The sequence below is a fragment of the Zootoca vivipara genome, chromosome 14 (genome assembly GCF_965207765.1).
Source record: "Zootoca vivipara chromosome 14, rZooViv2.hap1.1, whole genome shotgun sequence".
Classification (NCBI taxonomy): Eukaryota; Metazoa; Chordata; class Lepidosauria; order Squamata; family Lacertidae; genus Zootoca; species Zootoca vivipara.
The window spans coordinates 16,652,591-16,665,725 of NC_142597.1; the positions used below are offsets into that span (position 1 = coordinate 16,652,591).

Genomic DNA, 13,135 nt, shown 5'->3' on the forward strand with positions numbered 1-13,135 from the left:
GCATTAAAATGATTATGTTCAAGCTGGTTGACAAGGCTCTCGAGGAAAGATTTCTATATGGTCTGGCCAAATGTTATGCCGTAATTTATATAACAGTTTAAATATATGCCCTTACATTGCATTCTTCAGTTGTTCAAACACAAATCCCATTCTTAGTGTAGAAAACTGCAACTAGACTTAAGGTTCTGCTTCTTGGTGGCTGGCAATCAAAACAGAAAAGAGTTCAGTGGCTGAGCATGGAACACTTCTGCAGGCCAGAAATTCAGTGAGATGAGGTTGTGATCCATAATTTGTTGCTTGGACGGATTAAGATGACTTGCTGAAATATGAAGGCACAAAGTGTTGCTGAAGTGTTTTGAGACAGAGCTGAGGACTGGGATACCCAGATTCCATCCCTAGGTAGTCTGGAATTGCTTTGCCTTTCTACCTCCCTCTCTTCCTCATTAAGTTGGACTCACAACAGCAGGAAATCATTGCAAAGAGTGGCTGGAGGATTTACAGCCTTTGATCTTTTTGAACTGCCTCCCTTGAAGCTGGTTAGAGCCCACCTTTGCCTTTCCAGCTGTTAGTCAAGGCTGCTGTTCTTTTCACGGTGCCTGGGACTGATGTGCTTGCTTTCTAGGAAGGGGGAAATGGAAGAAATGAAGCTTTGGTCACATGCCCAAACGTCTCTCCTTGCTTGCTTGTCCATGGATCTTTCTCCCAGCTTAGTAGCTACAAAGGCTACCCTTGTGCTTTGCAGAGCAGTCTCTGTTGATATTATTCGGCCAGCTTTGTAGAGGAAGCCCCAGTCCTTCCTCAGTCGAACATTGTTTACTTCTTGCAGGGAGCCCCACGTGTCCAAGAGGAGTGGCTGGCAGAGGAGATATGATGAGGCTGCTGCTCTTTGCAGTGCTGTGCGCAAAACCAGGGCTTGTGAGTGATGTGCTTCCACCACAGCAATTCTCTCTACGCAGCTCTGCTTGATTCAGCTCAGATGCAGAGGCTGCAGCTGAATTTATCTTTCATGAAATATTCTGCTTTAGAGAAATCTGCAGGCATGTTGCCTGCTTTTCTGTACACATCCTACCCCTCCCTCCTGCCAATGCTAGTAAGAGAATTTACTGCTTGACGTAATGCTGGTTAACAAGCCACCTCTTTACAGTCCAATGTTGTGAATGTTGAAGAAAGGCAGCCCAAAAGCAGCTGTTCCTCAAGTTGCTTTTCTAGAACTGACTTCCTGCAGATGACTCTCATCTTGAATCAGCTGTTCCTAGCTATGGCCTGCAGCACAGCTCTTCCCAGAATTAATGTTTCTTCCTATATCAAGTACACCTCTCTGTATGTGTTTGTGAGTGGTATGTTTGTGCACATACACAGAGCTGTATTCTGGAAAATGGCTTAGGTGGCAATGGGAAGAACAGATTGCAAGGTGACCTGCTATAGTTTAAACATGGAGAACTGGAAGCAACACTTGTGGTTCTGGGCAAAGCCAGGGTACTCCATTTACCCCCTCCCCAAAAAAAAAGTATGCTGAAGGGGTGCGCACACAAAAATGAAGGCTGGTCCTCTAAATTACCTTGAGTTAAGTGATCACCATAAGCCTCCAGGTTTGATAGTTGTAAAGAGCTTGGAATATGAGTCAAAGGCTGCCACAGGTGTCCTTCTCCTCTCTTTTATTGGAGGTGTAGTTCCAGCCCTCTTCCTGTCAGACCTAGCAGGCAGGAATGGCATTTCCAGTTTAGGCTATCCTGGTCCTGCTGCCATAGTGGCTTCTTTCTGCTTGAGGTAGAGGGGACCCTCCTGCCACTTCACCCTATGCATGGTGCTCTGCTTGGAATGGTTGCTGTGGTTAACTCTTTCCTATCCAGTTTGAATCCTGCAGTTTATTCTTCCATTAAGGTTTATGGGGCAAGTAAAATGCCTGCAACTGGGACCACACATGAGCAGAGCCAGCAAGGTTTGTCAGCAACCTCATTTGTCCCAAAGCACACCTTTTTCCATTCAGATAATTGAACAGTTGCCACTTCCTGCTTAAGGAGCTACACTTGAGGGAAGGAGGATCCTTGTCGCAGTTGGTACAGGGATTTCCCTGCTATGCTGACCTTGGGTGGCCTATCTCATTTTTGGCAGATGGCAGAAGGATATGCTGTGTTCCCCCAAAGGGCCCTGTCCAGCACAGTGTCAGGCATTTGGGAAATAAACAATAGACTGATGTTGTTACTCAAGATGTCAGCAGTTATCAGTGTTTAATGTCACAGGCAAGTAGAGGAGTGCCCCCACCCCTGAAATATGGGAGAACTAGCACCTGCAGGATGGGATGGCTGATCTCCTTTTAGCTTCAGGTCAAGGCCACAAGAATTGGATCTAGTCTGGCATAATAGTAACTGGCAGTCATTCAGATGCTCCTGGGAACCCACATGCAGGGAGCAGCTCCACCCCCCCCTCCCTCTTGATTGTTTCTCAGCAACTGGCATCCAGGGACACAGAGGCTCCATTTTAGCCATCCTGACTAGTAGCTATTGATAAGCCTTCCCTCCTCAAGGAGTTTGCATAATCCTTTTTAGGATGTGGCCAACAGCACACCTTGTGGCCATGAGTTTGATAATTTAGTTCTGTGCTGGTGAGAAGAAGTGGTTACTGTAGAAGAGGAGTGTGGCTGCCATGTGGTCCATCCAGCAGGAGTGGCCATAGGCCAGTGATTGTCAGATAGCCTTTCTAGAGAGGGCAGCCTCAGTGTGGTGCTTTTCCATTTCATTCATGCATTTTCATGTCCTGTCCTTCAGTCCTAGATTTTATCCAGCATTTCCCTTGTGGTTTGTAAGACACAGTTTCATTATCACATATAGCTGAGTGCGCGTTAAGAACACAAAAAGAGTCCTCTGCAGCTGGATCAGACCAAAGGCTCATCTAGAACATCAATTCTCACAGGGGCCAACTAGATTCGTATGCGAAGTCCATCAGGAAGCAGGACATGAGCACAGCAGCAGCATTCTCCCCTCCCCTGCCCAGACACTAGTATTCAAAAGTATCCTGATTCCTATACTGGAAGTAGTCTACAGCCATCATGACTAGTAGCCACTGATAGCCTTACATTGGTGATACTCTAGCACACACCCCGTGGGGCTTGTTACTACTTATTTTCATCCTCCACTTAACTTGGCACCAGGCAATTGGCGTTGCTGTAGATATTTCTAGTCTATTAAACTGCCCCTCCCTCCCTCCCTCCCTCCCTCTCTCTTTTGCAGGATGAGCAGTTCATAGGCTTTGGTTCAGATGATGAGGCCAAAGGACAAAGTCCCACCAAATCTCCCACAGGTATGTTCAGTTTGCTACTGTCTTGTCAGGTTCATGGGAGTTTTTTCTTTAAACGGTCTACATGGGCCTGGTCTGAAGCCTGTACTAGTGCCACAAACCGTTGAGGTAACACATGTTATCTCTCTCCACCTTATCTGTAGGGATGTGGCTAAGCTCTGCTACAGGGATGGGGCAGGGGGGCCTTTGGCTTGCAAGGATTGATGCGCTGAGTACTTAAATAGGCGTCAAATCAAGTGCATATTGTATAATACCTCTCACTTGTCTTTAACATGAGCAACGTTTTAAAAGTAAACAATGCAACAATACATAGTGGGCTTTCCATTTGGTTTATCCTGAATGCTATCCTTAGTCTACATTTTTGGAAAGAAACAAGTGCAACTGACCAACTAATCTCCGTAGCTACTAGCTTTCCTGGTGGGGGAAACTTACAGTCCTTTAACAGTCAACTGGAGAGAAATCCTTTTCCTGTAGCAGAAGCTATTGGTTCCAGCAGTTAACAAGCATTATATATAAAACTGTTTTCTTTTGTTTCAATAGCCTGTGTGCATACCGTGTGACTTTGAAATGCAAACAATTATTCCAATCTTGCAGAGAAGCTGAATGTGCACTTTCTTTCCCCTTCTTTCACTTTACCTGCAGCCTCAGTCAAGCCTAGTGCACGCAAACCTCGTGGGAGACCCCGAAACAGCTCAGACCGAAGTTCAGTTGTGCTCTCAGAGTCCTCACCTGTGTCCTCACCTTCAAGCAAACCAGAACCCATCTCCATGGAAAAATTAAAGAGGAAAGAATTGAAAAGTGCAGAAAAGCGACGAGGGAGGCCTCCTGCACTTAGCGGTGTGAAGTTCAAGATCACCCGCAAAGAGGTCGTTCCAGATGCTCAGAAAGGAGGCAAAGAGGAAAAAGAGAATCTAAAGAAAATAAAGCGAGCACCATCCACTACATTTCAGCATGCTGCAAAAATTAAGAAACTAAGAGCAGGAAAACTCTCTCCACTGAAGTCTAAATTCAAATCTGGAAAGCTCCAGATTGGAAGAAAAGGGGTTCAGATTGTACGCAGGAGAGGAAGGCCACCATCTTCCGATCGCTTGAAGACTACACCAGCTCTGGTTGTGAGTTCTGCATTAGAGAAGGCCCAGAAGGTGCGAAAGGAGAAAGATGGAGTTTTGCCCCTGTCCAGGGACGAGAAGCCAGCTGTGAGGCAGAGCCCCCGCAGGCCTGTGAGGATCATCCCTTCCTCCAAGAGGACGGATGCCACGATTGCCAAGCAACTCTTGCAGAGGGCTAAAAAGGGGGCCCAGAAGAAGATTGAGAAAGAAGCAGCAAAGCTTCAAGGCCGGAAGGGGAGGACACAGCTCAAAAACATCCGGCAGTTCATCATGCCAGTGGTGAGTGCAATCTCTTCGCGGATCATTAAAACTCCCAAGCGCTTCATTGAAGATGAAGACTATGATCCACCAATCAAAATAGCCCGTCCGGAATCCACACCAAATAGCCGCTTCAGTGCTCCCTCTTGTGGGTCCAGTGAGAAGTCCAGCGGCGCCTCTCAGCACTCCTCTCAGGTGTCTTCAGATTCCTCACGGTCCAGCAGTCCCAGTGTTGACACATCCACAGATTCTCAGGCCTCAGAAGAGATGCAGGCCTTATCTGAAGAACGCAGCAATACTCCAGAAGTTCACCCTCCGTTGCCCACATCCCCTTCCCCTGATAACGAGAGTGGCGAGAGGAGGAGGAGGAGGTTTTCTATGGCAGAGAGAAATTTTGTGCCCAAAGCAGCTAAAAAATTGTCCAGCCTCCAAAGTGTGTCCCAGCAGCAGCAGTCATCGTCTTCCTCTCCTCCGCCACCACTTCTCACCCCGCCGCCGCCACTCCAGCCAGCTGCCGGCATTTCAGACCATGCCCCTTGGCTTATGCCCCCCACCATCCCTTTGGCATCACCCTTTCTGCCCTCCTCAGCTGCTCCCATGCAAGAAAAGCGGAAGTCGATTCTTCGAGAGCCAACATTCCGTTGGACCTCTCTAAAGCACTCTCGGTCCGAACCCCAGTACTTTTCCTCAGCCAAGTATGCCAAAGAAGGTCTCATCCGCAAGCCCATCTTTGATAACTTCAGGCCTCCTCCGCTGACCCCTGAGGATGTTGGCTTTGCCTCTGGTTTTTCAACGGCTGGAGCTGCAGCTCCAGCCCGCTTGTTTTCTCCTCTTCACTCTGGAACAAGATTCGACCTACACAAGAGGAGCCCCTTGCTACGAGCTCCAAGGTTCACCCCAAGTGAGGCCCACTCACGCATCTTTGAGTCTGTAACTTTGCCTTCTTCTGTTAGTCGATCGGCAGCAGGAAGCACTGCAGCAGCATCCTCTTCGAAGAAGAGGAAGAAGAGAGGGTTCAGCCCAATTCGATCAGAACCGAGATCTCCTTCGCACTCCATGAGGACGAGAAGTGGAAGACTAAGCACCTCTGACCTGCCCACTCTCACTCCATCCTCATCAGTTTCTTCCTCGCTGACAAGCATTCCTGTGGGTTCCCTTACCACCAGTGCCTTAAACTCAACTTTTACTTTTCCTTCCCATTCTCTCTCCCATCCTGGGGAGTCGGCAGAGAAAAGCCAGAGACCGAGGAAGCAGGCAAGCATTCCGGCTGAGCCTTTCTCATCCGGGAGCCCCACTCCCCTCTTTCCGTGGTTCACACCAAGTCCCCAAACGGAGAGGGGCAAGAACAGAGACAAAGCCTCCAGTGAGGAACCATCCAAAGATAAAGAGAGTGACAAAGGTCTTGAGAAGGAGAAGAGCAGAGAGAGGGATAGAGAGAGGGAGAAAGAGAATAAGCGGGAGTCCAGGAAAGAGAAAAGGAAAAAGGCTCCAGAGATTCAGAGCAGCTCAACTTTGTTCCCACTGACTCGAGTTTCCAAAGGAAAAGTTGTCCGTGAAGATGTAGCCATTTCCTCTTCTGCCAAAAAAACTGCAGGCCGGAAGAAATTGGTGACTGCTGATCCAGCAGCAGATGTGCCTGCTGTGGTTCTTGTAGACTCAGCAGCAGCCATCATCAAGACCAAACTGCCCAAGAAAGGCCGAGGGGGCTTAGAGAAATCCAGTCTGGAACTTGGATTGGCTGCTCCTTCCATGGAAAAGGAAGAATCCCTGCGTCTCCCGGCTGCTGCTTCAGTCAACATTGTGAAACATTCCTCCATCAGCTCAGTGCTGGCTCATGCAGACAAACTTCCAATGACTGACAAGAGGGTGGCCAGCCTCCTCAAGAAAGCAAAAGCCCAGCTGTATAAGATTGAGAAGAGCAAGTCCCTGAAGCAGGTGGATCAGCCAAAAGGACAGGTATTTATCCCCAAAGTAGTGGTTTGAAAAAGAGGTAGCACATGAAGGGAAATAACTATGACAATAGAAGGCCCTGCAGTGCCTGGCTGGCACCATGAGGAGGAGGCCAAAGCTCTTGACATAAGTGGTCTGAGTAGGGTGCAGCGTCTCAGGTTTCTAGGTCCCTGTAAGCAAACCAGAGCATGACCTCAGATCATCATTTAGCTGCCTCTGCTTTGGAGTCACAGTTCCCACTGAGGTGTCTTTTTGAAGCTTCCTGTTGCCTTGATCTCATGTCTTGTCCATCCAAAGGGAAAGCAATGGCTCCTTCCGTTTGGATTACTGGTGAGAGTTTTCTCACTGCAGCCTTTTACCTTCATGCTTCCACTTGCCTTTTACCAAAGACAATCTCAACCCATCCCGGCCAGACATATGCACACACGCACATACAAACAAATACACAACAGCCGAGGGATGCATGGCAGTTACCAGATGTCTCCCCAAAGCTGTTGCACTTTTCTAACAGGTGTATGATTTGGTGGGCTTTTGGTCACACACGAGGTGCATAACTAGCTGTTTAATGCATTTTATGTAAGTAGCGGCAGGAATTGTTCCTTTCTTTGCAAGTCTTAGCCTTGGTAGAGTATTTTTACACTTAAAAGGTTACTGTTCATTAGGGGGGAAACTGCTTCTGATTTCTGCTGTGTCCTCCATTTGAAAACACATTTAGAGAAGGTTCAGAAATCTTTAACCTTCTGCTGGACAAACTGTTTTTTGCTTTTGAGCTTGAATCACTGCCTGTGGGATGGTTAATTGTGTTTTAACAGCCTTTTCCTGTGTTCTTGCCCTGCTTGGAATTTAGGGTCAAGAGAGCGATTCTTCAGAGACCTCCGTGCGAGGGCCACGCATAAAACATGTTTGCAGAAGGGCAGCTGTAGCGCTAGGCCGCAAGCGAGCTGTCTTTCCAGATGACATGCCCACTCTGAGTGCCTTACCATGGGAAGAACGAGAGAAGATACTGTCTTCCATGGGGAACGATGGTAAGTGTCTGAATTTATGCTGAAGGGTGCTGTTTTCTCCAAGGGTGCATCAGTGGCAGGGGAAGGCATGCGAGACTGTAGGACGAAGGAGTTGTGTTTCTAGGAAATCTGGATGGGTTGTGAAGCTGTTCTGAGAAAACAGCAATGGCCAGCAAAGTCAGTTCTGTTGAAGAAGCACTTCTCCTTTATTGATTGCTGAATTAATATCTGGTCTTTCATTTCACAGACAAGTCCTCGGTTGCAGGTTCAGAAGATGCCGAGCCCCTTGCACCTCCCATCAAACCTATCAAGCCAGTTACCAGAAACAAGACCCCCCAGGAGCCCCCTGTGAAGAAAGGCCGGCGGTCAAGGCGCTGTGGGCAGTGCCCTGGCTGCCAGGTCCCAGAGGACTGTGGTGTCTGTACAAATTGCCTGGATAAGCCAAAGTTTGGTGGGCGGAACATAAAGAAGCAGTGCTGCAAGTAAGCGTGTGGGTGTGAAGCCCGCCCCTGCCCTCCCGTTGCTCTGGCAATAAGGCCCTCCGTTGTTGGTTTGTGGTGTTTCTACCCTGTCTTCCTATAAAATATTTAGCCAGAGGAAGATCCTTTCACTTGCATCAAAGAAGAGCTAAGGAGCACAAGACTAGTGGCTTTGTCATCCTCTGAGCTTGGCTGTTGCCTTTCCTTCCTCTTGGAGTTCAAAGTGGCAGTTGGGGGCTCTCAAGAGAGTGGTAGGGAAATAGACAGGGTTGGGTGGGGCAGTGGAGAGATCTACCTCCTCTTTTCTTCAGGCTTTTCAGGTTTTGTGTTTACCCTGCTGTGTATTCTGCTGAACGTGAAAACCAAAGTGTAGCGTGGAGAGTTGATCCCTTGTGTGACTATGTGCCACAGCATGCTTCCTCTGAGCAGCCTTCCTCATAGTGGCTTGGCCAAACCTCAGAGCAAGGTTTCAGATCTTAAACAAAGAGGGAGAACAGTTATCTTCTTCACATATTGAAAGTAAGGCTTTTTGAAGATGCTTCAAAAGTAGCTGCTTTTCTCCATAGAAGAAAGGCTGACATAGCAGAGCTGGTGCTGCTAGGGCGATCTTTCTCATCCTTTTAGCGAAGTTGGTCTGCCATTGATCTCAAACAGAACTTTGGCATGGCTCCAAAGCAGATACCTTTCCAGCCTGAGATAGTACCTTTTTGTAGGGGCCTCACTTGAGATGCAGCAGCCTGCAACATGCCTGAGAATCCAAAGGCTTGTTTGTGTCGGGTGATGCATCTTGCCATCTCCTTTATTCTCCCCTAGGATGAGGAAGTGTCAGAATTTGCAGTGGATGCCATCAAAAGCCTATCTCCAGAAGCAAGCCAAAGGTAGGTGCCTTTTTTCCCTTATTTCTATTGTGATGGGGAGAGAAAGGCATAGTTAACAGCTGCAGAGTCTTTGCTTCAGCTTCAGCTCCATCTAGGCAGTGAGGCCGTGGGCAGGCTGACGTATCCTCCTTAGGCACCACCCTCCCCTCTGGCCGTCAGTCACTTAGGGGAGGCCAGTGCCATAGGCTGCGCTATCGGTCATTGCATCTGAGGTGCTGGTTTTGCTTTACAGCTGTGAAAAAGAAAGAAAAGAAATCCAAGTCCAGTGAAAAGAAAGAGATCCATGCTGGGAAGAGCCAGCCAGAGGCTGGACAGAAAGCAGCTGCTCCTCAGCTCAACTTGACGAAAGAGGATCATGCCTCCAAAAGGGGCAGTGAACCTGCCCGGAAGCCCAATGAGGAGAAGAGTGAGGAGGGCCCACCATCACTGACTCCGCCTCCCCCAGACACAAAGCAGGCCACTCCCCCTGCAGCCCGGAAGACTGGCAAGCAGCAGGCACCACCCCCCATGCAGGTGCCCCCCACCCCACCGCCTAGTACGGGCCCAACAAAAAAGGAAGCCCCCAAAACCATCCCTGCTGAGCCCAAGAAGAAGGCAGCTCCACCACCAGAAGTGGGTAGGTATTCATTTGCAGCAAAGGTAGTTGTTAGCTGCTTCTGCAAAGTCAAGCAGGCCACCTCTAGACTCCATGGAAGAGATGTGACCACATCTGCTGTACTAATTGGGCTCTTAAGTGGGTCAGGAAAGAGCAGCCTTGGACACACCTGGGCAGGTTAGGAAGTGTGTGGCGAGCTGCAGGAAATCCTACAGCACCCACTCCTCCCCAACAAATTGGAATTGCTAGTTCACTGTGTTTTGTTTTCAGCTTTCCACAACAGCGTCTTAAGAAGTTGCTGTTGTCTCCTTAAGTCCCCAAATTCCGTTTGACTGCTAGAAGCAACTCTTGGCTTTTAACAAACTGCATTTGTACTTTTCCTAGGGATCGAACAAAGCAGACAGAAGAAAATAACTCCTCGTCCAAGCTTACCAGTGAAACAGAAGCCAAAAGAAAAGGTAACCTGCAACTTGCTCTATGTCTCTAGTGAATAGAAAGAGCTTTTTCCATGGTTGGTTCCTTGTACGTAGCTCTCCTGGCTTTTAGAGAGCCCATGAAGACAGCACAAGTTGAGGATGCCCTTTGGTGCAAGTTCTGACCCTGTAATGGCACCACCACTATCTTAGGGATCCTTTTGCTTGACTCTCCAAGGTTCAGGTTGGTGTGCAGATGATGATGCTTCTCACCATGGTTTTTTTTCTCTCCCCCCACCCCCAGCCAATGGAATGGCCTTTCCCCCCAGAAAAGACAAGGCCATGCACCTTTTAACACTAATAGATTCCAAGATTCCAATTCATGTTTGGGGGTGGATACCTACTGGATTGAGTTTGCTTTCAAAACAAGACTGACCAATTCAAAATTTCAGATTTTGCTTTCCAGTTTCTGAAACCCCTGTTGCTCTTTGCTTTTCAAAATCTGAAAGAAGAGGTCCTCCTTAGATTCCAGCCCATAACTAACTGCATATATGTTGAATGCTGGTTTTCCTTCTTCTGCTTGAGCAAAGAAAATGCAATGTTTTTTGCCCTCTTTTCTCCAGGAGAGAACACCCCCAGTCAGCAAGCCAGAGAATGGTACCCTCAACCTGTTGAGCACTTTATCGAATGGGAACAGCTCCAAACAGAAACCCCTCATAGATGGAGTCCACAGGATCCGAGTAGACTTCAAGGTAACAGGGTGGTTTGGGGAGGTGCCCCTGCCTTTCTCCACCAGAAACCTGGCCTTGGGGGTTTGTAGGATGTGGCGACATCTCTTCCTTGAAACTCCCATCTTTCTACAAAGAGCTGTTCTGGTGAAAGGTGTTTAGTTTTCTGTAGAGCCTGTTGCTTCTTAAGATAGCACACAGGAGGATAAGAAAGAGTGATGAATACAAAAGGGAATACCAGCAGTTTCCGTAAACCGAGGCAGCCTCCTGAGGCTCTTAATGCCCAAGGAGAGTCTTTATTGTTAGCAACAGCATAAGTTAGGCAGTACATCGGCATTCATATACTGCTGCCACGTGCCCTTTAGAAGATGTCTAGGTATGTATCACTGTTGTGGAGAGAACCAAGGTTAAGTAACTCCACCCAGCACATTCCTTTGTATGTAACAAAAGCTTTGGCAAACAAAACATTTTCATAGTGACGTGTACAGGATCTTTGTGCTTTGCTCCAGTTCTTGTCATTTCCACCACCCCTGGGCCTGGTGTAAGGCTAATTCCCTTTCCATGTTCTTCCTTTTGTGCTTTTTAGGAGGACTGTGAGGCTGAGAACGTTTGGGAAATGGGCGGTTTGGGTATCCTGACCTCCATCCCGATAACTCCCAGGGTGGTCTGCTTCCTCTGTGCCAGCAGTGGGCATGTGGAGGTAAGGATGAGCTCCAACAGGGACAGTCCACACCAAGCTGTTTGGTGTGTGTGTGTGTGTGTGTGTGTGTGTGTGTGTGAGAGAGAGAGAGAGAGAGAGAGAGAGAGATACTATTTCAGCTACCTAAAACTAAAGGAAATCTGAAGCTGGAATTGAATCCTGAATAAAGGCCATCAGTTAGAGCTGTAGCTTCAGCTACCATTTGAAATGCTGCTTTACCTGCCTCTCAAAGCAGGAGGTGTGGTGTCAGATAAGCACTTATGTCTCTAGGCACCGGCTGCAGTTGACCTTTTGTAGCTTCACAAATACATGCTGCTCTTGCAGAGGGGCTCTGGAGATAAAACATCCCACAGACAAATGGTGCGGAACTTGGTGGTGGAAGAGGGCTCTCTAAGCCTCTTTGAAGCAACTGTTATGTGGAACTGGGGACCAAACCATGAGGGTGGGGTGCCCAAAGACTTTCTCCTCCTCCTCCCTCTCCCTCTAGAACCAGCCATCTGGGGCAAGCTGGTGGGCAAATAGTTGAAGTGCACAACTGCTGCAGGATGTGGCTGACCTGCTGACTTGCCCCTTCCCTTGTAGTTTGTGTATTGCCAGGTGTGCTGTGAGCCATTCCACAAGTTCTGTTTGGAGGACAGTGAGCGCCCCCTGGAGGACCAGTTGGAAAACTGGTGCTGTCGTCGCTGCAAGTTCTGCCATGTGTGTGGGAGGCAGCATCAGGCCACCAAGGTAGTCAGATTCCCTTGATGAGCTTGCTTGGCTCCTTTTGGCCCTCTGGAATGTGGGGTTTGTGGCGTCACAAGGGATGGCTGCCAGGGATACTCAGTTTCCCCAACACAGCTTCCTCATGCTGAACTAGGAGTCATCAAATGTCTAAAGCAGAGCTTTCCAAACTTTTTATGCTGGTGACACACTTTTTAGACATGCATCATTTTGCGACACTGTAATTCAGTTTTACTAGCAAACTGAAGGTTAAACTATCCCCTTTCCAGCTCCGGGAAGAGCATGGGGAACGTTCGTACAACACACCTACACACTGCAGCTGACACACTAATGTGTCGTGACACACAGTTTGGAAAGCTCTGGTCTGAAGCAACTGCCGGAGTGTCTAGGCTTGACTTGCTGCTGTTTTCCATTTTTCCATAGCAGTTGCTGGAGTGTAACAAGTGCCGAAACAGCTATCACCCAGAGTGCCTGGGACCAAATTACCCAACAAAACCTACGAAGAAAAAGAAGGTTTGGGTGAGTTCGGTTGCATTGTGGGGACACTTGTAAAGCAGGGATACCTTCTCTTATTATAATCAGACTGCCAGAAGTCTTAGCCTGATGTTGAAAGTGGTCCACTGTTTACAAGGATATGCAATAAAATCGGTCTGAATCATAAACTGCTGGATATGGCAACCCCATCAACTGGCCATTGCAAAAGAGAGGCTGAGGCATGGTTTTCTGTTCCATGGCTCACCCGTAGAGGGCAGCATCTTTGGTCCCTGCTATGACTGAATCCTATGATTCCAGAGAGAGACCATGCAGCCCTTTATTCCTTGTCTGTCTTTCCAGATATGCACAAAATGTGTCCGCTGCAAGAGCTGTGGAGCGACAACGCCAGGCAAAGGGTGGGATGCCCAATGGTCTCACGACTTCTCTCTGTGTCACGATTGTGCCAAACTCTTCGCTAAAGGTGTGGAGAGACTGGGTGCATGATAGGTCTGGTCTGCTGCGGAAGTATG

At 48.3% G+C, this 13,135-nt stretch overlaps 1 protein-coding gene across 3 annotated transcripts in view; it reads left to right on the plus strand.

The window, feature by feature from the left end:
- Positions 1-13,135, plus strand: part of KMT2A (lysine methyltransferase 2A) — a 50,288-nt gene that overhangs the window by 11,909 nt on the left and 25,244 nt on the right. For all 3 annotated transcript variants that reach the window (XM_060268350.2, XM_035139007.3, XM_088657653.1), the window contains exons 2-13: positions 3,228-3,297; positions 3,937-6,617; positions 7,459-7,636; positions 7,863-8,097; positions 8,908-8,972; positions 9,205-9,588; positions 9,952-10,025; positions 10,604-10,732; positions 11,295-11,408; positions 11,991-12,137; positions 12,555-12,650; positions 12,966-13,086. In XM_060268350.2, the coding sequence (XP_060124333.2) occupies positions 3,228-3,297; positions 3,937-6,617; positions 7,459-7,636; positions 7,863-8,097; positions 8,908-8,972; positions 9,205-9,588; positions 9,952-10,025; positions 10,604-10,732; positions 11,295-11,408; positions 11,991-12,137; positions 12,555-12,650; positions 12,966-13,086 (4,294 nt within the window). The remainder of the gene's footprint in view (positions 1-3,227; positions 3,298-3,936; positions 6,618-7,458; positions 7,637-7,862; positions 8,098-8,907; positions 8,973-9,204; positions 9,589-9,951; positions 10,026-10,603; positions 10,733-11,294; positions 11,409-11,990; positions 12,138-12,554; positions 12,651-12,965; positions 13,087-13,135) is intronic.